At 39.2% G+C, this 25,924-nt stretch overlaps 1 protein-coding gene across 7 annotated transcripts in view; it reads right to left on the bottom strand.

The window, feature by feature from the left end:
* Herc1 (HECT and RLD domain containing E3 ubiquitin protein ligase family member 1) overlaps nucleotides 1-25,924 on the bottom strand; it is a 200,464-nt gene that overhangs the window by 118,540 nt on the left and 56,000 nt on the right. For all 7 annotated transcript variants that reach the window (XM_045160355.1, XM_045160353.1, XM_045160356.1 and 4 more), the window contains exons 6-18: nucleotides 24,348-24,444; nucleotides 23,692-23,835; nucleotides 21,081-21,208; nucleotides 15,542-15,686; nucleotides 15,254-15,425; nucleotides 12,442-12,576; nucleotides 11,993-12,158; nucleotides 8,740-8,865; nucleotides 7,153-7,374; nucleotides 6,355-6,507; nucleotides 6,105-6,237; nucleotides 4,055-4,246; nucleotides 2,057-2,278 (exon numbers count right to left, since the gene is read on the bottom strand). In XM_045160355.1, coding sequence (XP_045016290.1) covers nucleotides 2,057-2,278; nucleotides 4,055-4,246; nucleotides 6,105-6,237; nucleotides 6,355-6,507; nucleotides 7,153-7,374; nucleotides 8,740-8,865; nucleotides 11,993-12,158; nucleotides 12,442-12,576; nucleotides 15,254-15,425; nucleotides 15,542-15,686; nucleotides 21,081-21,208; nucleotides 23,692-23,835; nucleotides 24,348-24,444 — 2,035 coding nt within the window. The remainder of the gene's footprint in view (nucleotides 1-2,056; nucleotides 2,279-4,054; nucleotides 4,247-6,104; nucleotides 6,238-6,354; nucleotides 6,508-7,152; nucleotides 7,375-8,739; nucleotides 8,866-11,992; nucleotides 12,159-12,441; nucleotides 12,577-15,253; nucleotides 15,426-15,541; nucleotides 15,687-21,080; nucleotides 21,209-23,691; nucleotides 23,836-24,347; nucleotides 24,445-25,924) is intronic.

Genomic DNA, 25,924 nt, shown 5'->3' on the forward strand with positions numbered 1-25,924 from the left:
GCTTTGCTGGCCTAGAAGTTTCTGATCTCAGGGCAGGAAGTGTTTTAGCTGGGAGGCACAAAAATCATTCCAGAGAACTAGAAACTAAGACTCCCCCCCACACACACACCCGGGCTACTTTAGGCTGCTGATGTCCTGGAGTGAACAGGTTAAAAAAGGAGTTATGGTGCCAGCAGGGGAGACTGACCCAGACTATCAGAGAAAAACTGGATGTTCCTCTACAATGGAGGTAGGATGAGTATATCTGGGTGCAGAAGGCCCTTTAGGGTGCCTCATGATGTTACCATGTCCTATGATCAAGGTCAATGCAAAACTATAACAATCCAATCAAGGCAGGGTGATAAATAGCTCAGACCCTTCAGAAATGCAAGTGTGGGTCACCCCTCCAGGTGAAGAACCAAGACCTGCTGAGGTGCTTGCAGAGAGTGAAGGCAATGCAGAAAGTGTAAAGAAGGTAGAAATACAAGCTAAGGCCACATGACCAGTTACAGAAACCTGGACTGGTAATTGCCACAAGTGTTTATGTCCTATTTTATTAAGTGTTTATGAATATGGATACATATATTAAGAAGATATTTCTCTTTTCTATATTCCTTTTCTATGTAATATTGATTGAAATGATATTAGTAGTTATATGCTGTTAAACATATATTATCATATTTAAATGATTAGATACTAGAGACTAGGGGTTCATCTCTCTACTTCCTCCCCTGACCGTCCTGGTATGATGAGGTGATACTGGCTTCTTGCTCCCCTATGCTTTCTTCGCCACAATGGACTCTACCCTATGGAAGTATAAACCAAATTAAACCTTTTCCTTCCATAAGCTGCTTCAGGTCAGGAGTTTTATCTCAGCAACAAGAAAATGGCAGATGCATGTATGGTGCATATATATCATGAACATTAGTTTAGTAAACAGCAGCCAGGGCCAAAATCACTTTTAGTTCATAAGGGAAATGATGAATATAGATTATTTGAAAAAGAAGAAATTCTTCAACTGTTTCCCTTACTCCAATTTATCATAGTTCCACCTGTTCAAGTAGAATCTTTGTCTCATTTTGTCTTGGTGTCTTTTCTCCTTTTATCCCTTTTCCTTTCTCCTTCCTCCTCCCTAGTCTCACTCTCATCCCCTTCTTACCTTCCTATTTCTCTCTTACTTTATTTTGTGGATACTCTGAGTCGCTCTTATCAGAGAAACAATAAATTTTATGTTTAATAATACCATATTGGCTATCTAACCCTACTCATTATTTCATGGAATCAAAATCAGAGATTCAGAAAGATTAAAGTACCAATTCTAGATAAATAATGAGATTATTGGCCAGGTATGGTATCACACACCTTTAATCCCAGCACTTGGGAAGCAGAGGTAGGAGAATCACTATGAGTTCAAGGCCACCCTGAGACTACAGAGTGAATTCCAGGTCAGACTGGGCCAGAGTGAGACCCTATCTTGCAACCCCTCCCCCCCCCAAAAAAGAGAGAGAGAGATTATCTGTTGAGAAGCTGAATAAGTCCTTACATCCACACTGAGATCCAGCACAGTAGAGAAATGGGAGATAAGGGAGGAAGAGGGAATCTCAAGAGAGGAAAATAAGACTACAACGAACATCTACGTAGTGTTTGAAAGCTGGGCACTCATAAGTCAATGCATGGTATTCTGTGAAGTGCTTTCATTACCCCTGACACAAATAAATATTCCCCATGACTTGCTCAAAATGAGTGTCAAGTATAACGAGTAGGACTAGACAATCTTACATACAGTCCAGGCTGGCCTGGAACTCTCTATGTAGCTCTGGCTAGTCTTTAACTTGGGGGCAGTTCTCCTGTAGCAACCTCTCAAGTATTAGAATTACAGGTGTAAGGCACCATACTTGGCTCCAGACCGACATTTTCCTAACTCTTGGGGCCCCTACAGCATGCTGAAGAGTTCAATTGTTTCTTTTCCTGAGAGCTGGACATTATAGTTTTAGCTTCCCTGTACTGCTAATGTTGTAATTGCCTTAGTTCAGGAAACTCAGAATGAGGTCTGCAAAGAAGGTATAAAGAATATTACCTAACTGAGGAGTGTCCATTTCTACACCATCACTGAAAAGTGGTGTTTTCATCCAATAGGCAGTGTCGTGTTCCTCTGGAGACATAGGAGAGCCCTGAAGCATGCCACCAAGACACCTCCCGATGAGGAGAGCAATTGTTCTTTCCAGATCCACAAGCCACACCCAAGACTGAGCTGGCTGAGGTAATGGCACACCGGCAGGGTCGATTACTTCTGGTCCTCCTAAAGAAAAGAGCAGTAGCAACTGTGTCTTTACTTTTAAGATTAAAAAGCTTATACTCGGGCTGGAGAGATGGCTTAGCGGTTAAGCGCTTGCCTGTGAAGCCTAAGGACCCCGTTCGAGGCTCGGTTCCCCAGGTCCCACGTTAGCCAGATGCACAAGGGGCACATGCGTCTGGAGTTCGTTTGCAGAGGCTGGAAGCCCTGGCACGCCCATTCTCTCTCTCTCCCTCTATCTGTCTTTCTCTCTGTGTCTGTCGCTCTCAAATAAATAAATAAAAAATTAAAAAAAAAAAAAAAGCTTATACTCTCTAACTTACTGTACTGCAATAACATATAAAAGCAAAAAATAATGAAAATATACAAGATCTTTATTTACACACACACACATATGTGATACCAATTAAAAATATATTCAAGAGATGTTATACCATGAAATAAATTTTCCTTTGAAAAGTTTCTAATTTTAAGATAGACATTTAAATAGCTTGTGCCAAAATTTTCCCAACAGATTCTATCTTGTCCAGATCAAATATTATTATCTTAGGTGAGCCTTTTGAGCTCATTTCTCTAAAACATACACAAGAGCTTATCAATTAAAGCAACAGCAACAGTATTGGGCTGGTGAGAAGATGGCTCAGTGGTTAAGGCACTCGCCTGCAAAGCCTAACCAGGTTTGATTCTTTAGTACCCATGTAAAGCCGGAAGTACAAAGCGGCAATGCATCTGAAGTTTATTTGTAGTGGCAGGAGGTCGTAATGTGTCCATTCTCTCTTTCCCTCTCTCCTTGCAAATAAATTAATGTTTTAAAATTTTTTAAAAACCAACAATATGAATTACTGTTTTTAGGGCTTGAATTCAGAATTGTTTTTTATAACTTGTTAAAATTTTATTTATTTATTATGAGAGAAAGAGAATGGTAACACCAGGGCCTTTCGCTACTACAAACAAACTCCAGATGCATGTGCTGCTGCGGAATTGAACCTGGGTCCTAAGGTTGCATAGGCAAGCGCCTGACTGCAAAAATCATCTTTCCAGCCTTCAGAATGTTTTTTTTTTCCCCTTCAGTTTTTCGAGGTAGGGTCTCATGCTAGCTCAGACTGACCTGGAATTCACTATGTAGTCTCAGGGTGGCCTCAAACTCATAGTGATCCACCTACCTCTCTGCCTTTGAAATACTAGAATTAAAGGTATGTGCCACCATGCCCAGTTCCTCAGAATTGTTCTATACTAAGACCCTGACTCATGATTTCTTACTCTACATTTCCTTTTAAAAGTCCTTCACTTAAAAAATAATAATCACAAAAATAGGAATAGAAATCAGTGAAATAAATAGTAAAAAAAAAAAACCTAAAAAGCAATTATTTATAAAGACTAATTAAATGTACAAACCTCCAATAAAATTAATAAGGAAAACACGATGTTATAATTTTTTTAAGTGGGTATAACCACATGTACATTAAGAGATTTTTAAAACCACAAATGATACCTATTATCCCAGCACTCAAGAGGTTGAGGCTTGAGGCCAGCCTAGTCTAGAGTAAGACCCTGTTTCCAAAAAAGGTCTTAGAGCCAATGATGATTACAAAGATACTATTTGTGATTTTCAGAAACAAGCAACTTTCCCTGTAAGGTGCCCACTTTAGACTATAGTCTCATTAGATAATCGTTATCTTTTTGACTGCATGAAATATCTACATGGTCATATATTTTATTTGATGTGTGCCAGAGGAAGACAAACTTCTCAATATCGTTTAACCATTCACTAGGCATACTTACCATGAAGAGGCCACTGTAACTCTTGGTCTTCTAGAAGAGCAGCAGCTGGCAGGAGTCTATTAAGGCAATCAAGAGGTGGCAAGAGATCGAGGAGGTAACTCAACAAAGGACGAGCCACTGACACCGGGAGTAACAGTAGGGAGTTAGCAATCTGGCAGAGCATACTGCCTGCAGCTGAGACATATATCACATCTATGAAGGGCAAGAAATGCAATGTGAATCAATAGTTTCAAACTTAAAAAATAACCAAGGAACATTTCTTTAGTTTGGAAAGAGAGTAGACTAATTCAATAACTCCTTTTTATCACCTACTTGGTAGCTGGCTGTCACATTAGTATATACCCACTTTCAGAAAATACTGCCAATGGGTACTTGATGAAAAAGCATACACATCTAGCATGCCAATAAACTCAATGGACTAAGTGCTTTCCTTAAAATACATTGTTAATTTCTCAGCCATTAATTCATCCTCATTTTTAAATTTACTCACATGTTTATTGAGTACCTACAATAAACCAAATACTGTTGTAGGTAAGAGACAGTCACAGCCAAAACCAGCCAAAATTTCCTGCCCTGTAGTGGTAATGGTATACTGAGGGAAATTCATTGTATTTTTTTAAACCAAACTTATTTATTGTTTGTTTTTCAAGGTAGTATCTCGCTGTAGCTCAGGCTGACCTGAAATTCACTATGTAGTCTCAGGGTGGCCTCAAACTCATGGTGATCCTCCTACCTCTGCTTCCTGAGTGCTGGGATTAAAGGCATGTACCATCATACCTGGCCAAATTTACTTTTTTAAAATTAAGATCCCCATAAAATATTTTATTATGGGCATCACTTTTGAATCAAATCTGTTCCAATGTTCCACTGTACACTGCAACTAAGGGAATCTTCAGAGGGGAACTAATATGACCACAGAACAGCCAGAGGGAAGCAGCTAATAAGCAGCAATTTCAGTGTTTCAGCTGGTTTCTTTGATTTTTTTCAGCAGGAAAATTTCAGAGATGAATTGGGATGAGAAAGATAAAAAATCTTCGTTGCTACTGGAACAACCAAGAAGATGCCCAGCAGACAACTGGAGAAAGGCTCTGGGGTCAGGAAAGACGTTCTCAGCTACAGGCAGATGCAGCAGCTATTGCACATACTTCACAGTTAGGACCATTAAGACTGGATAAGCCCGTTCAGGAAGGAAAATGACTACAAGCAAAACTTACAGGATCCTCAACATTAAATGGCACATTCAAGAAGAGAAGGTCAGAAACATATTTGAAGAAGCAAGACTTTGGCTATAAAACCTGGAGAAGAAAGTATTTCAAGAAGGAAAAAAGGCTATGTGTGTTTGGCTCACGCCTTCAAAGAAGAATATGGCAGAAGGATTGCCTGGGCTCAGTGAGACCATTTCAAAATGGCAAATGGTGGAAAAAAACACAATACATAAAAGTCTTACTTTAGGTAATTTCATTAGTCATTCTGTTGTTTAATTTTGAGACAGTGCATCATCATGCAGCCCTGACTGACCTGGAACTTGCTATATAGACCAGTCTGACCTGGAATTTCTTTGTGTGGTATCCATGTCTATGCATATGGAGGTCAGAGGACAATTTGGGGTATCATTTCTCAGGTACACCATCTACCTTTGTATGATAGGGTCTCTTGCTGGTTTGGAGCTCATCTATTAGGCTAGACTGGTTGGTCAGCAGGTACAGGTCTCTGCCTCCCCAGCACTGAGGTTATAAGTAATCATAACATGGGTTCTGGGGATCAAACACAAGTCCTCATGCCCCAGCCCTACTTTATGTCATTTAAAGTTAATCTTTTAGAGTTTATATCATTCAAAACCTTTTAATTAAATTGTCATGATGGAATTGTTTAAGATCCATCAGTGTTACCAGGAGCCTTAAATCAAGAGAAAAGGGATCCTCAACAGAAAAGACCCAAGATCATTCCTCGCCCACTCAGAGGCTTCAGACCCTTCTGAGACTTTGGAAAAGCCAAATGACTGTGGCTCCATAACCACTGGTTTAAATGTGAGATCCAAGGCCAAACTCACCTCTTAATTTTTCTCCAACACTGCCATTCCAAGGACTTTCTTTGAGTAAGTTTGCAGAACGTGAATAAATGTCTGTAGCATGAGGTAACAAGAGCTGAAGATGTTTATGAAGCAATGCCACACTGCTTGAGTTCTAAGGAGAAAAAAAAAAAAAAGCTAAATTAGCATTCTGAAAGATTCAAAGTACAAACCAAGTATCTGAGCTTCAAGGTCTATGGCAGAATATCATGAAAAGCAAAGACTAACAAACCTCACTAATGGTATTCATATGACAGAATGCAAGCAGCTGTTTCTGTAGTGAGCACAGCAGTTCATGAAGGTGAGCAGGCTGACTGTTCTCTGAAGAAGACGCTCCAAGTAGAAATTTATCACTGTTTTTTTCCAGCTCACCAAATGCTTGATCCTAAAATAACATATAGATATTCAAATGTTTTTTAAAAAACTATTTTATCTGTTTATTCTTCAATATTAACACTGAGTCACATTTAATAAAATTTTGTTATTTTTTTTATTTGCAAGCAAAGAGAGAAAGAGAGACAGGCAGAGAGAATGGGTGTGCCAGGGTCTCTAGCCACTGCAGACAGACTCCAGATGCATGCACTACTTTGTTTATCTAGCTTTACCCACATGAGTCCTGAAGAATCGAACTCAGATCATTAGGCTTTGCAAGTGCCTTAATTGCTGAGCCATCTTTCCAGCCCCACTTAGTAAAATTTTAAGACAATCTATAATTTTAAGTTACATGTTATTTGGCCTGTACAATATTTCAAGAAACGTGACATTTCCCTCTATGCAGAGAAGGGTTTTAAAATTCTATTTAAGGGCATTACCCCCTCCTGCCTTTTCATGGATAGGAGGCTCTTCATCATCTCTCCTCTTGTTTTCTTTCCTGTAACCTAATAAAATCTCTCTGAACTTTAAAAAGTAAAACAAAATAAAATTCTATTTATATTGTGTTTGTGCAAACATAGTAAGATATCAAAATACCTTGACCTAAAAGATCCCTACCCATTTATTATTCTCTTAATAGAATGAAATACGGAGGTACCGTATAAAATCCTAAATTTCTTAAGAGGGTCTTCATTAAAATTTCAGCCAGATGAGTATCTGGATGGCAGCTCTGCGTGCCATAAGGCTGATCTGACAGGTTTCCACAGCCAGTACACACAGAGGAGAGGTCGGTGGCATCAGAAGGTGAGCTATAGCCAAGCAGAGAGGCTACATGGGTATGATCTTGCAAACTTGTCAGAATGATATCCAGTTGCATTCTCTGAAGATCAATGAAAAGGGAATACTTAATTAGCTTCAAATGCATTAGAATAAGATAAAAAAAGAATTTTAGAAAAAGTTATACTAATGATGCTAACTAATCCATTTAACAGCCTAATAAATAAAAATCTTCAGAAAGTGTATAAGAAAAACTGCCCAATCAGTACCATTTGGAAAATGTAACTTACATATTTTTATTTCATTCTTTATTATAATATAACATCAAAACTAAAATAGCATACTATGCATAATAATTTAAGCACTATAAGTACATCAAATTAGGAAATAACAGATAAATCATACTGTGCATTATTCTACATTTACCAGGGAAGATTGTTTATTCTAATACTTAAAATAAATCATCTGGAACTTAAACTTGTTTTAGTTTTTATTTTATTTCATTTATTAATTTGCAATCAGAGAGAGACAGAGAGAGAAAGAGAGAGAATGGGCACACCAGGGCCTCCAGGCACAAACAAACAAACTCCAGATGTGTGTGCCCCTTGTGCATCTGGCTTATGTAGGTCCTGGGGAATCGAACCTGGGCCCTTTGGTTTCACAGGCAAATGCCTTAACGGCTAAGCCATTTCTCCAGCCCTGAAATCTAAACTAATAAAAAATACTTAATGGAGGGCTAGAGAGATGGCTTAGCAGTTAAGGCACTTGCATCCAAAGCCAAAGGACCTTGGTTCAATTCCCCAGGACCCATGTAAGCCAGATGCACAAAGTGGCGCATGTATCTGGAGTTCGTATGCAGTGGCTGGAAGCCCTGGCATGCCCATTTTCTCTCTCAGCCTCTTTTCCTCTCTCAAATAAATAAATAAAAACAAATTTTTAAAAAAATACTCAATGGAAAGCATCTGTAGGTATTATATTGTCAGTAAATGCTTTTCTCCTCAAGCCTAGCTCTGCAGTAGACTTTTCAACTTAGTTCAGCAAAAATGTACTTATTTTAATGTACTTAATATAACAGAAATGAAAAAATAGGAATGCTCATACCTCAAATGCTTTTTACTAAGAGTCATCTTTTACTTTTCAGATAAACAATTCCAGATACAATTCTGTGCACAGATGAACAGCAGCAGCACGTGACTGATTTCAACTCAGCACATTACCAAAAAGCCACAAGGCATCTGATATCAGTAATTAATACTAGAAAAAGTAGTCTTTAAGAACTGTCCCCCCCCAAATTTAATAAATTAAAACTTACTCTACCAAAGAAAATTCTTCCAACACGTAACATTAAAGAGTTGGGATTTAACTGGCCCATTATGTACTACTTCATGAACACATTGTAACTGATTTTCTACATAGTTCAACTTTTTGTGATATTACTGTTTCACCTAGAAGCCATGCACAGCCTTACCTGTCCTTTAGATAAGCTTTCCCATCTATCAGGTCCTTGGGGTAAAAGAGAATGAAGTAACTCCATCCGCTCTCGTAATGGAGGTAACAGCATGGTTGCTCCCACTGACAGAGTTTCAATTACCACCTAACATCAAAAAAAAGAAAAGTGAAGCTGAGAAGATAGCTCAGCAGTTAAAGGCACTTGCTTGCAAAACCTAACATCCTAGGTTTTATTCCTCAGTACACATGTAAAGCCAGATGCACAAAGTTCATTTGTTGCGCCAGAGGCCCTGGTGTACCCATTCTTTCACATAAATAACATTAAAAAAAAGGAAAGTGTATTGATTCATTTCTTCTTAATAACAACACATGGAAGGTGAATACAACTGATGGTTATGACCACAGAAGTCTAAAGAAACTGTTGTGCCAAAAAGGAAATTACGAAAGTCCTTTAGATAGCTTAGAATACAATTTTTTTTTCAGTTGTTACTTAATTATCACTTAGCAAATATATAGTGTTAACTTTATTGCACTGGAAAAGAAAAGTGATGTAAGTATAGAAATGATTAAGACAAAGGGCCTGCTTTAAGCATATGGATTAATGGGGGGGAGACCCTGAACTAATAGTTATAATTATGGAAGGAATCACATACTAAAGGAAGCAGAAGCGGGCAAGATAGTGCAAACCTGTAACCTCAGCACTGGGAAAGTACAGACAGGAAGATCAGGATTTCACGTTCATCCTTAGCTACTTACTGAGTTCAAAACCAGCTCTGAGTTCATGAATGAATGAACAGAAAACAAGGAGAAGGGAGAAAGAGGGAGGGATGGAGTGATGGTAAAAAGAACTAAAACTGTGACTTGTGTGTGGACACATTCAAAGGCAATCAACAAGTTAGCCCAAGGTCTGGGTAGCAGGAGCAGCATATGGAACCGTTAGCTGCATTAGCTCAGGTGGGGAACAGTTTATCAGTAAAAGCAAAGCGCTGGACTAGATAAAATACACAGTGCTTTGTAGTTCTGATAATCAAGTTCCTACTAGTCAGTGTTTCTAATGCTTTGAATTATATACTGAAAAAAAAATTGTGCAGGAAAAAAAACCAATAATCTTTTCAAAATTCTTATGTTCTCTAACAGCTAGAATTAAAAGAAACTAATAATCTACCTCCTCGTTTATTTTTTTTTGTTTGTTTATTTTTTTTAATGAGAAAGCAAGAGAGAGAGAGAGAGAAGTGGCACACCCAGGGCCTCCAGCCACTGTGATTGAAATCCAGATGCATGTGTCACTTTGATGCATCTGGCTTACATGGGACCTGGAGAGTCAAACTCGGTTCTTAGGCTTGGCAGGCAACACCTTAATTGCTAAGCCATCTCTCCAGCCCCAAAATATTCTCTTATAACCTTTTTTTCTGTAGGGTGAATAGTAATCTCTGCTTATTCCTGATTCAAGTCCTTTCTTTCCAACTTGGTCAGTCTAGCTCTTTTTAAAAAATCCTTTTGAAGAACTAACATTTTGTTTCTCAACTGTTTCCTATCCTTTCTTTAATTTTACTGTGATCCATATTATTTCTTGTTTTCCTGCTTGCTTTTTGTTTTATTTGGCTCAATTTTTTCTAATTTCTTAAAGTGGAAAATTACATAATTGAGATCTATATTAAACAAAAGGATTACAATTTTTCCTACAAATAGTAACTGTAGCTATATTCTGCCAGTTTTCTGATTTTTGTTTTCACTTTTTTTTCAAAGCAGGGTCTCACTATGTAGCCCAGGCTGGCCTAAACACATATGCTCCTTCCCTCATCTTCTCAGGTGCTAGGATTAGAGATGCACACCCAGCCATGTAGTGTTTTTGTATTCCTCTAACTCAAAATATTTTAAAATTTTCTTTATCTTCTCTTTGATCCACTGGTTATTTAGATGTGTACTATTTAAAAATTACTATCTTGGGCTGGAGAGATGGCTTAGTGGTTAAGCACTTGCCTGTGAAGCCTAAGGACCCCGGTTCGAGGCTCGGTTCCCCAGGTCCCACGTTAGCCAGATGCACAAGGGGGCGCATGCGTCTGGAGTTCGTTTGCAGAGGCTGGAAGCCCTGGCACGCCCATTCTCTCTCTCTCCCTCTATCTGTCTCTCTCTGTGTCTGTCGCTCTCAAATAAATAAATTAAAAAAAAATTACTATCTTTACACCTGACACAGTCACTGTGATGGTTCATCTTCACAGTCAGCTTGACAATTTAGAACCACACACTACACAGACCTCTGGTGGGGGATGTGAGGGTGTTTCCAGAGAGGTATAACTGAGGAAGGAATACCCACCTTGAATATGGGTGCCCATCCTAGAAGCTGGGGTTCTGGACTGAATAAATAGGGGAAAGGAGAAATGAGCAGAGCACTACCAGTCACCTCTCTCTGCTTCTTGCGTCAGGCACAACTGGCTCCTGCTGCCACTGTCAGAGCTGCTTGCGCCATGCACCCTCACACTGTGAGCAAGACAAACCTTTCCTTCCTTAGTTGCTTTCATCGGTTATTTTGTCATAGCAACAAAAGAAGAAATTAACACGCCTTTCTATTCCAACCACTTATTTCTCTTGAAGCCAATGTCTATCTCATAGCTCTGACTGGGGTTCCACTACATGACTTAATCCACTTATTCAGTTACTACAATTGGCCAAGCCACGCAGTAGATTCAGTTAAGGACACTGTGTCCTCACCTTCAGAAACTCGCCTTTCAAAGAAAAGGATAAACATGTTTGCAAATATAACCATAACTGCAATGTAATGAAAAACGAACATACGTGAGAGAAATCCAAACTGGTAGGAGGCAAGGTCAGAAATGGCACCCACCCTTTGGGGGAAGAGGGTTGGTTATTTTTTGCTTGTTTTGGTTTTTCAAAGTAGTGTCTCACTCTAGCCCAGGCTGACCCAGAATTCACTTTGTGAAATCGCTGGCCTCAAACTCACAGTGATCCTCCTACCTCTGCCTCCCGAGTGCTGGGATTAAAGGTATGTGTCACCATACCTGGCTAACCTTTCTTTTAAAGGATGAATTAACCACAAATGTCTATATTCACCAAGAAAAAAAAATGAGAAAAAGCATACAATTGAAGTTGTTGAGGGTCAGCTTTAGCTCAAGCTGTTTCTTCCTCATGCAGGGTTTTCCTGTGTTTTATGCTATGGAATTGTCCCCAACAAGCAGTTGAATATATCAATCATATAGCTACAACTCAGGGAAAGCTGTAGTATGAGTTATAGATTCACAAGTCCTATTTCTTACCTCTTGGATTTCATCTGGGACAGTTGAGTCCATCAGCCTAAAGAGTAAATTTCGAAGCGGGCCTGCCTGCCTCCCAAGAATACTGGTAGCTACGCCTCCCGCAAGGGCAAGAGCAAGGTGATTTGACAGCAGCTTCAGACATAGCTTAAGGAAGTTGTGGTGTTCCCTAAAACCAAACACACTGCTGTGAGTCTGGGAAACATAAAAGTGCATGTAATATCCATTTGGGGTAACATTCTTTTCTGTTTAAAATTCTATCATAACTAATAGGAATGTTTAAAATGTCATTTGTGAAATTGTAGATGATTTTAATACCAAAAAAGTTGCTATTAATAAGCTTATCTCTATTTTAGCTTATAAAAACATTTCATATAATATGGAGAAAAACAAGAGTGGTAAGTCAAATTTCAAAAGAGTAATTAATACCCATATACATATCTACAACATACCTTGATGAGGGGAAAGGGAGTGGGGGAATCTCACTGTTTATTTTATCACAGTATCTCTCAAGAAAAGAACGCAGATGTGAGAAGGTACTCTCCTCAAGATCTACACAGTAAGGTCGATGCCATGCAACAACTTGTCTGCAAACAAGCAAAAGGAAATCAGTAAAGAGCCTTAAAATGAATCTTCTACACATGATCAAAAACAAAGCTCAGAAGTATAAGCTTAGAGATTTCAATAAGACACAAAGAAAACTTCCTGACTATGAGAGATAAAATATGGGCTAGGCAGATGGCCCAGTGGTTAAAGGCACTCAACTGTAAAGCCTGCCCATCTAGGTTCAATTCCCTGTACCCAGTAAAGCCAGGTTCACAATGTGGCACATGTATCTGGAGATCATTTGCAGTGGCAAAAAGCCCTGGAACACACCCATACACATTCTCTCTCTCTCCCCCTCTCTCTCTCTCTTCCCGCAAATCAATAAAACACAATACTTTAAAAAAAAAGTGATAACACTCTTCATTTTAGCATCTGAGGAAAAACAAAAATGTGTTACCTTTTAAAATTTTTATTTATAGTTAATTCCAGGTCAGCCTGGACCAAAGTGAGACCCTACCTCGAAAAACCAAAAAAAAAAAAATTTATTTATTTAAGAGGCAGAGAGCATACACGAGAGAGAGAGAGGGTGGGGGAGGGGGGAGGGAGGGAGGGAGGGAGGGAGGGAGGGAGGGAGGGAGGGAGGGAGGGAGGGAGGGAGGGAAAGAAAATGAGAATGGACACGCCACGGCCCCTCTAGTCGCTGCAAACAAACTCCAGACACATGTGCCACTTTGTGCATCTGCCTTACGTAGGTCCTGGGAAACTGAACCTGAATCCTTTGGCTTTACAGGTAAATACATTAACCACTAAGCAATCTCTCCAGCCCCTTTGTTATCTTTTAAAAAGAAAATAATCCACTCCTATGCTTGATGGCTTTGATATTCATTCATCTGAATGGAAAAGGCTGAGTAATATGATCTACTAAATTTTAAGAGTCTACAAAATGTGTGTTTCATATTAAGACAATTAGCCTGACTTTATTGAATGCAATACTGAAACTGATAAAAAGAACTCCTGAAGTGTCTTCTTATAATGACTTTCCAGAAAGATCTTGGGAAATAATAACTTACATTTGAAATGGAAAGTTGCAATCTTAAAACTAATAGCAAGTTAAATTCAACTTGTTTTGGAAAAATAATTGTGTATAAATATATTAATTGGTTAGACTATAATAGATGACTTCTGAATCAAAGACAGAAGATGCAAAATTAATACACTCTATGCCATAAACGACCCACATAATTTTTAAATATCTAAAAAAAAAAAATCACTCATTCCTTAAAATTTAACCTCCTACCACTGAGCAAAAATTACCTCTCTAAGTGGGGCGTGGTGGCACATGACTTTAATCCCAGCACTCAGGAGGCAGAGGTACGAGGATCACCGAGTTTGAGGCCACCCTGAGACTACATAGTGAATCCCAGATCAGCCTATGCTAGAGTGAGACCCTACCTCGAAAAACCAAAAAAAAAAAAGCCTCTCTAAAGCCGGGCATGGCGTTGCACAGCCTTTAATCCCAGTACTTGGGAGGCAGAGGAAGGAGAATCATGAGAGTTCGAGGCCACTCTGAGACTACATAGTGAATTCCAGATTGACCTGAGCTACAGGGAGACTCTACCTCAAACAAACAAACAAAAAAAAGCCTATCTAATTAATTTAAAAGAATGGTTATCATGATAGGAAAAAGCTAAATTTCTGCAAAAGAAAAAAAAAGCCTCCTTGATTTAAAAGTAAAGCCATTAATTTTTGTTGCTATTAGTTAAACAGCTTTTTTTCTTTCTTTTTGGTTTTTCAAGGTAGGGTCTCACCCTAGCCTAGGCTGACCTGGAATTCACTATGTAGTCTCAGGGTGGCCTTGAATTCATGGCAATCCTACCTCTGCCTCCTGAGTGCTGGAGTTAAAGGCATGCACCACCATGCCAGTTTAGTTAAATAGCTTTTTAAAATTAATAATCCTCATTCTAATTTAATTAATTTACTCTTAATATACAAACATTTGATTTTTAAAATATTTTTATGTATTTCCAAGCAGAGGGGATAGAAAGGGAGGGAGGGAGGGAAGGAGAGAGAATAGGTGCGTCAGGGTCTCTAACCACTGCAAACAAACTCCAGATGCATGCGCCACCATGCACATCTCTCTGGCTTATGTGGGGACTAGAGAAGTGTATCTGGGTCCTTAGGCTTTGCACGTAAATGCCTTAACCACTAAGCAATCTCTCCAACCCACACATTTAATTTTTAGAATCACTCTAGACATAGAGAATTCAAGACAAATTAAGAAAATGTATTCAATGTAGCATATAAATTCTTGCTTTTGAAATATATGTAATGGCAATATTAAATGAAAAATACCCTAGATGTCACTTCTATGATAAAGAATCAATACTAGGAATGTTTAGGAGGACACATCATGAACAAAGTTATTTTTACTGCTATTAAAAAACCCAAGGGCTGGGTGTGGTGGCGCACGCCTTTAATCCCAGCACTTGGGAGGCAGAGGTAGGAAGATCGCCATGAGTTTGAGGCCACCTTGAAAATACAGAGTGAATTCCAGGTCAGCCTGGACTAGAGTGAAACCCTACCTCAGAAAAAATAAAACAAACAGAAGTAGGAGGATCACTGTGAGTTTGAGGCCAGCCTGAGACTTGAATGACTGCCAGGACAGCCTGAGCTAGAGTGAGACCCTACTTCAAAACAGAAGAAAAGTAAGAATTTTACCTGTCCCTAGGGAGAGCAGTCCATGCCAAACTATGTGATGTTCCAGCTGAGATCTGCTGAATAGCTATGCCATCTAAACCACTCACTTTCTTTGGTTTAGTAATAGGACCTGTTGAATTTCCTTGGCCACATTGCCCCATTGAGTTATTGCCCCAGGCATAAACTTCATTATCTAAAAACAAAACAAGGTATAACAATATAAGCCTAAATTTGAATTAATGGCCAACATGGGCTATACAGAAGGTCTGTCTCAAAATACAAATATAAATATAAATAAAATGACATTACCATGAGAAAGAGCCAAACAATGACTGTCTCCAATAGAAATATCAACTATTCTTGTAGCAGCCAATTCTTCAATAAGCTTGGGTCTCAAAGCAGTGGCTTCTGAGGAACCACAACCTAGACAAGCCCCACAGCCCCAAGCGTAGACCTGGAATGAGAAATACGTCACAAATATGTCACTAAAATAGTTATTAAATTAATTCTAAAATTCTAAATTTCTAAAAAGAAATATTAGCTATCAAACAAGAGTGGCTTGATTTAAGTAACAACTTTCTAGTGTTAAATAAATTTACTGGGGCTGAGGTAAAGACCTCAGTTCAAGTCCCAGCAGCCATATAAAAATGTTTGGTGTGACAGCAGACACCTGTAATCCCAATGCTGAGGAGGTAAAGACAAAAGTATCCCTAGGCTTGCAGGCTAACCAGTCTAGTTGGTGAGCTTCAAGCCAATGAGAGGCTTTGTCTCAAAAAGTAAGGAGTGGGGGTTGGAAAGATGGCTTACCAGTTAAGGCCCTTGCCTGCAAAGCCAAATGACCCAGGCTCAATTCCCCAGGACCCACTTAAGCCAGATGCACAAGGTGGTGCATGTGTGCAGAGTTCGTTTACAGTGGCTGAAGGCCCTGGTGCACCCATTCTCTCTATGTACCTCTTTCTCTTTCCCCTCTCAAATAAATAAAAATAAAAAATTGGAAGTGGCTTTCCTGAAGATAACACTCGAGTTCCTTTGGCCTTTACCTGCAATGTACCCACATACGCATACAAATAAACATGCATGCACACATGAGCTCTTGTGCAGAAAGAAAACAAAAACAGTATTTATTGTTTTGATCATTTTAAAGATGGTCATGGTGCCAGGAGACAGATCAACAAGAGTAACTGATAACTGAGAAGCAAGCACACCAGCCCTTGGCCGCCTCACCTGATAACCACATAAAGTATTATACCATAAACACACCCAAGACAACTCACAATAAATAGTACTCCATTGCAACAAATTTCTGCAGCTTGTTTGTTTCCCAAGAAAAATATAAAATCTCATTACAGGAGTAAAAAATGGTCACAGTGATTTATTGTACTGTTTCAAATTGTCAATGCATTGCAGTGTGACTCAAATCTTGGCAACATGCTAAGAAGAAGTGGCTGTGAAGCACTCAGCACTACATGAGATGTCTACATCACCCTCTCAAGGCTTAGGAAACACTGCAGAACAGGGAGAATAAGAATAGAGGATGGGGAGGTGTGTTGTAGATTGATGTCTTCCAGATATGACATGGGGGCTGGAGAGATGGCCTAGTGGTTAAGCGCTTGCCTGTGAAGTCTAAGGACCCCGGTTCAAGGCTCGATTCCTCAGGACCAACATTAGCCAGATGCACAAGGGGGCACATGCATCTGGAGTTCGTCTGCAGTGGCTGGAGGCTCTTTGCGCCCATGCTCTCGCTCTCGCTCTCTGCCTCTTTCTTTCTATCGCTCTCAAATAAATAAATAAAAATGAAAAAAAAAAACCAGATATGACATGGCCACTGCATTCATGACCTCGCAGTGACTTTTTTCACCTGTACAAGACCTGCACAATATCAGACTCATCAACATTCTGTCGTGGATGGTGGAGAAGGGGGATAAAAAGACATCAAAGTACCAGAGTGACTAGCTGGAAAGAAGGGGGTTCTGTATGAAGGGGGCAGGGAAGGAGAGCATAAGAAGGTAATGGGATGGGATTAGAATCAAAACATATACACGTATAAAAATTTTAAATAAATATCCACTGTTTAGGCAGATAAATACCTGGGCTAAAAACAATGATCACAATTAAAACGGAAGGAAAGATGTGAGATAGTCTGCCAAAGCTGCTACTTATTTGTTTGCATTTTGTTATAATGAACATTCTTGGTAGCTTTACAAATGTTATTGCAAAACTTTTTTTTTTTTTTTTCCCCGAGGTAGGGTTTTACTCTAGCTCAGGCTGACCTGGAAGTCACTCTGTATTCTCAGGGTGGCCTCGATCTCATGGTGATCCTCCTACGTCTGCCTCCCGAGTGCCAAGATTAAAGGCATGTGTATGTGCCACCACACCTGGCGTGCAAAACTTTTTTTTTTTTTTAATTTTTCTTACACTGCAGATTAAACCAAGATGGGCTATATAAATCACAAAACTGATGTTCAGGATCTATTTGAAATGGTTTCTCCTCATTTTTATAATAATTTTAATTACCACTTACAAAGAGTATCTATCAGTAGTCAAAATAGATCTACTTGAAAATTTCAATTTTTTCTAGTAACAAAATAACTACTACCTGATGGCTGGGAGTAGAGCTGTGTGACGAAAGGAAGAGGATAAAATGATGAATTTGACTGCCAATTTGGAACTGTGAACAAAACCAAAACAATGAGCAAGCCAGGAGTGGTGGCGCACGCCTTTAATCCCAACACTGGGGAGGCAGAGGTAGGAGAATCACTGTGAGTTTGAGGCCAGCCTGAGAACACACAGTAAATTCCAGGTCAGCCTGGGATCAAGGGAAACCCTATCTCGAAATACAAAAAAAACAAAATGAGCAAACTGAATACAAAGATATTATCTTTCTTATAGCAAGGCTTTTGTGTTGTTATGTTTTGTCTTCTTGTTATTTTAGGACAGGTAAAACTTCTTCAACAAAGAAGAGCACAGAAGGCTAAGGAGATAGCTTCATGGGTTTGCTTGCCAGACAAGCATGAGGGTATGTAAGGGTTCCTAAAATGGCCTGAGTTCAAGGCCAGGCACCTATTTACAAAGATGAACACAGGCTGGAGGGACAGCTCAGTGGTTAAGGTGTTTGCCTGCAAAGCCAAAAGACCCTGGTTTGATTCCCCAGGACCCACATAAGCCAGATGCATGGGGGGGGGGCACATGCATCTGGAGTTTGTTTGTAGTGGCTGGAGGCCCTGGCACGCCCATTCTCTCTCTCTCTCTCTCTCTCAAAAAAAAAAAAAAAAAAAAAAGCCAGGTGTGGTGGTGCATACCACCCTGAGAGACTCCATAGTGAATTACAGGTCAGCCTGGGCTAGAGTGAGACCCTACCTAGAAAAAAAAAAAAAGCTGAGCATGGCCATGCACGCCTATTACCCCAGTCCTGTGGGGGACAGAGACCAGAGAGAATAGCTGGGACTTACTGGTCAGCCAGTCTGACTGAAAACAGCAGCTCCAGGTTCAATGAGACACGAACAAGGAAACAAGAAGAACAGGGACAGAGGAGGACATAAGACATTCTCCTCTGACCACAGGTGTGCTCACAGGATACACACACCTATAACTAGACTTGCACAATAATGGGCTCATCAACATACTGTTATGGATGGTGGAGAAAGGGGTGGGGGAGAGACTTCAAAGTAGAAGACTGACTCACTGGAAAGAAGAGGGTGCAAAAGAAATCAGGAACTAAACACAAAGTAAAAATTATTAAAATCTTAATCAAAGTATAAATATAGTATTGTTGCCAGGTGTGGTGGCGCACGCCTTTAATCCCAGCACCTGGGAGGCAGAGGTAGGAGGATAGCCGTGAGTTCGAGGCCACCCTGAGACTACAGAGTGAATTCCAGGTCAGCCTGGACTAGAGTGAGACCCTACCTCGAAACACCAAAAAAAAAAAAAAAAGTATTGTCACTCAGTATGGCCCTCTCACAGTTCTCTTATAAGCTCTTTCAATTTGTCTTGGCTAAAGATGTAGCTCAGCTGGTACAGCCCTTGCTCAGCATGAATAAAGCCCTGGGTTGATCCCAAGTTCTACATATACAAACACACACTTGCCTTGCAATTAAGAATTAGATTTTGCTATATGCAAATATGTAACCAATCGTGAGCACTGAATATGACTGATGAGACTGAGACAGACACTCCATGTTCAGCAAGTGTAACAGTAAGCAGAATGACTACAACAGAAAAGTATTTCTCTCACTTTGCATTTTATAAAAATATACATTTGAAGCTGAGCTTGGTGGTGCATGCCTTTAATCCCAGCACTCAGGAGGCAAAGGTAGGAGGATCACCATGAATTCGAGGCCACCCTGAGACTACATAGTGAATTCCAGGTCAGCCTATCTTGAAAAACCAAAAAAAAAAAAAAAAAAAAATTTGACTTGACATAGCAATGTACTAATAATACAACTATTCTATACAGCAAATAATTCATAAGTTCCTTTGATATTCAATGTAATAGATTTACTGTTTATTATTTACCAGTAGTTAAATAGTTGTTGATAATATGTAGAAATTTTATGTGCAAATATATGATCATTTGTAAACAAAGCAGAAATTATTTCCATTTCCATAAAAGAAGCATATGACACTCAAGTCTATGATTTGTTGGTGACTATACATCAAATAGGTGAAGCAATTTCAATTCATGGATTTTACTACAAATCCTATGGTGAGAAACATGTAAGAACAAGTTTTAAATGTGTAAATAACTAACGTGAAATTTAAGATGGAAATTTTTAGATTTTAAGATACAAAGCATTCTGATCTCTAAAAGATAACTAAACTATATGCAGATTTCAGCTTTACTGCTTGCCTGCTTTGTCAAAGGACAATGTTATACCACCACATGTCATGTAATGAGCTCCTATGTGAGACAATATTGTCAGGCTACTGTCATACCTGGTCCCTCCTTATTACCCAATAACAAATAGGAAATAATCAAAATATATATGTGAAGTTCAAACTGTTAAGGAACCATAAATTCTGACTATCTCAGGTATAAATAACCCTGCTCTTCAGAAATTACCAGCCCTCCCTGATTATTTTCCATATGAAAGTATCTTCTTTATCTTTTGTTTTTGTCTTCTTTTTTTTTTAAATTTCATATCATTAGTCCCACCAAGATCTTCTTTTACTTTCCTCAACTATTCTGTCACCTGTAGGAGCCCATTCTGTGGTACTATGATTTGGGGGGAAAGGTTTAAAAGGTTCTAAGTACTAATATAAAATCAATCTACTGGGCTGGAGAATGGCTTAGCAGTTGAAGCGCTTGCCTGAGAAGCCTAAGAACTCATGTTTGAATCTCCAGGTTACACATCAGCCACACGCACAGTGACGCAAGTGCACAATGTCACACGTGCACACAAGGGGGCGCATGCGTCTGAAGTTTGTTCACAGTGGCTGAACGCCCTGGCGTGCTGTCTCTCAAAATAATATTTTTTAATCTATCTTCTATAAAATACAAGAGCAAAGGAAAATATGAATCAAAAGCAGGTAAGAAAACCTGGTTCCTTTTTAGATGTACTACTTCAGAGAAAACAAGGGATTTCATTTTGCAGTTGCCTAAATTTTTTTTTTAATTTCAAATTTTAAAATAATTAACTTTTTTGTTTGCTTTTTTTGAGGCTGGGTCTCACTCTAGCACTGTAACTCTCACTCTGTAGTCCCTGGCTGGCCTTGAGCTCACAGCGATTCTCCCATCTCTACCTCCCAAGTGCTGGGACTAAAGGCATGCACCACCACACCCAGGCCAGAAATTACTTTTTATACACCTAGTCCTCAGACACATTACTTTACGTGCATTCTTTAGTCTTACCTGTCCTGTTGACGTCAAAGCAAGTGAAGATTGGCTCCCAGCACAGACTTTGCGAATAAACATTCCTTGTAAAGCTTCAATTACTTTAGGTTTATACACTCTATTGGTATCACCATGGCCAAGTTTGCCTAAGGGGGAACACCTCAAGTTACAAAACTTACATGTTTTAAAGAACCTATTATTTTTGTAAGTACCAATGTCCATAAAGTTCTCCAGCCTTTACATCAACAGCTTGACAGACTTGGAAAACTAAAGTTTGTTATAAGAAAGTTAAGAAAGTAGAAGAATCACTGTGAGATCTAGGCTAGCTGGGCTACAGAATGAGTTCCAGGTCAGCCTGGGCTACAGTGAGACTCTACCTTGAAAAAAACAAAAAAGTTAAAAGAAAGATTAAAAACAAAGTTAAGAACCAACAACTAACCAGCAATTTAAAAATATCACTTTAAGAACACAAGGACAGTAATTTTGTTCTCTGTCTCCTTTTAGTAGACATGTATCTAACTTCAAATGTGCTGGCAGGTAAGCTGGGCATAACAATATATATCTATAATTCCAACACTTAAGAGCAGAAGGATCGCAGCAAGTTCAAAGCCAGCCAGGGTTACATACTGAGACCTTGCATAAAAAAAAAAAAAAAAAAAAGTGCTGGCATGTACTACACAAGAATGTATCACTAAAGTTTTAAAAATTTAAAAAGGATTCAATCATCCATAAAATAGAAAACTTTAAGGAAAAACAAATTGGTTAGCATAGAAATTGAGCTACCCTTAAAATTAATGAAATATATTCTATTTAAATTGTTTCATAAATTATTATAACTTGTTTTGACTTTTTTGTTGTTGTTGTTTTTCAAGGTAGGGTCTTACTCTGGCCCAGGCTGACCTGGAGTTCACTATGTAGTCTCATACTGACCTCAAACTCACAGTGATCCTCTTACCTCTGCCTCCCAAGTGCTCAGATTAAAGGCTTTAATTTTTGTTTTTGAGACAAGATCTTGCTATGCAGCCCAGTTGGCTTCTAACGCTCAACTGGTTCTCTTACCTCAGCCTTCTGAGTACTGGGATAGCAAGAGAATACCATGATACTTGGGTAAAATTATCTTCATTTTAATATCTAGCATTGTGGACCAATAGAAGCACATAAGCAGCCACAGTGCTGAGAGAATGACGAGCATACGTACATCCACATGGTCCCTCGCTGCAGTGAGTTATTTGCCTTCTCTCCTTTCTATTTGTGTCCTCACAATAGGAGGGGGAGAATCATTGTTTTTAATACTGAAAAATTTGGGGCTACATAGATACTCCACAATGATAAATTGGTTTTGTAAGTTATACTTCAACAAACACATAAAACAATACTTTAAACCTTATATTATTAAGTATTTATTTATTTATTTACTTGAAACAGAAAAAGGCAGACAGAGAGAAAAGAGGAAGATAGAGAGAGACTGGGCACACCAGGGCCTCCAGCCACTGCAAATGAACTCCAGATGCATGTGCCACCTTGTGCATCTGGTTTTATACGGGTCCTGGGGAATTGAACCTGGGCCCTTTGGCTTTGCAGACAAGTGCCTTAACCACTAAGCCTTCTCTCCAGCCTACTTTAAGCTTTTTTGGGGAAAAAAAAAGTGACTTTTTTGACATAGGAAAGATATTTACTAAAATACTGCTAAATTAAAACCAGCAAGTTATATAATAATATATTGATTGTGTAAGTCCACTTTTTTCTTTTTTTTTTAATTATTAGATTCGTGTCCTCTTTTTTTGACATCAAATCTTTTTATTTGTTTCTATTTATGTATTTGAGAAAGACAGACAGAGAGAAAGAGGCAGAGAGAGCGAACGAGAATGGGCATGCCAGGGCCTCCAGCCACTGCAAATGAACTCCAGATGTATGTGCCGCTTGTGCACTGAGCCTCGAACTGGGGTCCTTAGCCATCTCTCCATCCCTTTGTTTCTTTTTTAAAAAAAAGACATGTAGCCAGACATAGTGGTGCACACCTTTAACCCCAGCACTCAGGAAGCAGAGGTAGGAGGATCATGTGAGTCTGAAGCCACGTTGAGACTAGTGAATTCTGGGTTAGCCTGGGGCTAGAGTGAGACACTACCTTGAAACCCCCCCCCCCAAAAAAAGATATGTGTTCAGGGGTTAGAGAGAGAGCACTGTAGTTGCTATGTATGCTACTCTGATGACAAACGTTCAGCTCCCTAAATTCAAGAAAAACCACAAACCGACCACTGTGGCATTAAGCAGCATCCAACAATCACTAGAGCCCCTGCCTCAAACAAGGTAGAAGGTGAGCATTAACACTCAAAGGTGTTCTGTAACCTCCACAAGCAAGCCATGGCACATATGCATATGCACACACACACACACACACACACACACACACAAATTTATAAAGACATATATCCAAATATACATACAACTTTGTATAACATGTATGTTTAGAAATCTAATACCAATGTGTAAATAATGATTAAAGCAATAATAGAAGAAATGCTATTTTAGTTTTCTATTTCTGGTCATCTGCATTTGGGGTTTGTCTACAGTAGGCAGGAGTACCTGAAAAAGAAAAATTTTTCAAAATTTTAAGTAATTTTTTACATACCATTGTCACCTCCTCCAAAAGACCACACAGTTCTCCCATCTTTAGATAAAGCAATAGTATGTGAACTGCCACAAGAAACTTCTCCTACATTGCTAATGTCTTTTACTAATGTTGGAATGTTACGGCTATTACTGTCACCGTGACCTTGGATAAAAAACACATAACAAAGAAACAATGTTAATGCTTTCTTTCGAGGCCATAACTTTACAAGTATAATTAATATTACAACATGTTTTTAAATGCAACTACATTAAAAACAATCATTTATAGCTCCTCCACTAATATTCTAGGATACTCCTACATTTGGGGCATCCAGGCATTTTAGTGACCATCAGAACATTCTAAAAAAGCTCCTGTCTCAGTACTACCCCTGGTCTGTCTTATACTATGTGCTCATGTTGCTTGTTTTCAATACAAACCTCAGGGTCACTACGTATGCTTCTGACCCCTGAAACCTTACAGTGCCTGGTTACCACAGGCACTTGATAAATATTTACTGGATTAAATTACACCTTAGATGCCAGCACTATGTAAGTATATCTTTCTCTGAACTGAAAACTAACAAAGTACATGGTCTATGAAGCCTAGCCTCACTGGTTCTTAGTAACTATCATTTCTATTTTGTGAGACTAACTTCAATTTTAACAAAATCTTACCTAATCTTCCAAAGTCTCCTTCACCCCATGTATATAATTCACCATCCTCTGTGACAGCAGCACTGTGTCTGTATCCAGCTGACACACAAACAACAACCTGCATCGCACATAAAGAAAGTGATGAGCACACACATGCGCATGCTGGAGCACATGGGCTGTGCCTAGCGCTGCACACCGAGGCTTCAGGGGCATCATTACTGTCCGCTCACGCAGAAAGTACCATGCTCAGTGGTGGAGCTGCGCTCCAGTCAGAAGCTAGCTAACATCAAGTAACTGTCCATACTGTTTTCCAAGACCTGGACCCTGCTTTCTACCCAACAAGAGGACTTCTCTCAATCCAAACAAAGGCACCGGACTTACTAGCAGGGGCCCTTAAGACGTTAGTCTAATCACTAGCAGAAGTGCTTTATCACCAATCAAGTTTTTACTAAGCAGGAGTTGGACAGAGCTCAACACTGTGAAACAACTACAACTTTTAAAATCCAACAGTAACATTAAACTTTTGGTCTTGGCTAATGAAAAAGAAAAGCTCATTATACATATAAGGATAACTCTCAAAAATACATTGACTACTACCAATATAAGCAGCATATAAGTTTATAGTAAACCCCTGACAGCACCTCTTTTCCCTGAAGAAGCTGACCTTGATTAGGAGAATCAGCATAATAGGGACATGCAGCAATATACCTTACATACCTTCTAATCCTGATCAAAATCATCAGCTACTGGGCTGGAGAGATGGCTCAGCAGTTAAAGGCACCTGCCTGCAAAGCCTGGCTGTTTGGATTTTATTCCCCAGTATCCACATAAAGCCAGATGCACAAAGCTTATGTGTTTAGAGTTCATTTTCAGTGGCTCTACGCCCTGGTATACCCATTCATTCTGTGTATGTGTGTTTATGTGTGTCTGTATCTGTACTTGCAAATAAATAAATAAATTTTAAAAAGAAAAATGGGGGAAAAGCCTTATTAATCTTCAAATATGAAATATAAGAAATTTAAGTTTGAGGTTCAATTAAAATATATGAGTACAAGGGGCTGGAGAGGTGGCCCAGAGTTTGTTACAGGCACTTGCTGGCAAAGTCAGAAAGCCTGGGTTTGCTGTCCTAGTACCCACATAAAGCCAGATGTACAATGTGGTGCTATGTGTCTGGAGTTTGTTTGCAGTGGCAGGAGGCCCTGGCACACCAATACTCACTCTTCTCTCTCACTCTTGTCTGCATCTATCTCTCTATCTCTCTCAAATTAATTAATTAATTAAAAAAAAAAAAACAGGCCATGGGGCTGTAGAGATAGATGGCTTAGTGGTTGAAGCACTTGCCTGCAAAGCCAAAGGAACTAGCTTCGATTCCCCAGGATTCATGTAAGCCAGATGTACAGGGTGGAATTCGTTTGCAGCAATTAAAGGCCCTGGTGCACCCATTCTCTCTTTCTCTTTCTCTCTCTCTCTCTCTCTCTCTCTCTCTCTGCCTTGCTTTAGATACCTGCCTCTCTCTCTCTCTGAAATAAATAATTTTTTTAAAAAATAGGCTGAGTATGGTGGTGCATGCCTTTAATCCAAGGACTTGGGAAGCAGAA

This window comes from Jaculus jaculus, chromosome 10 (assembly GCF_020740685.1).
Source record: "Jaculus jaculus isolate mJacJac1 chromosome 10, mJacJac1.mat.Y.cur, whole genome shotgun sequence".
Classification (NCBI taxonomy): Eukaryota; Metazoa; Chordata; class Mammalia; order Rodentia; family Dipodidae; genus Jaculus; species Jaculus jaculus.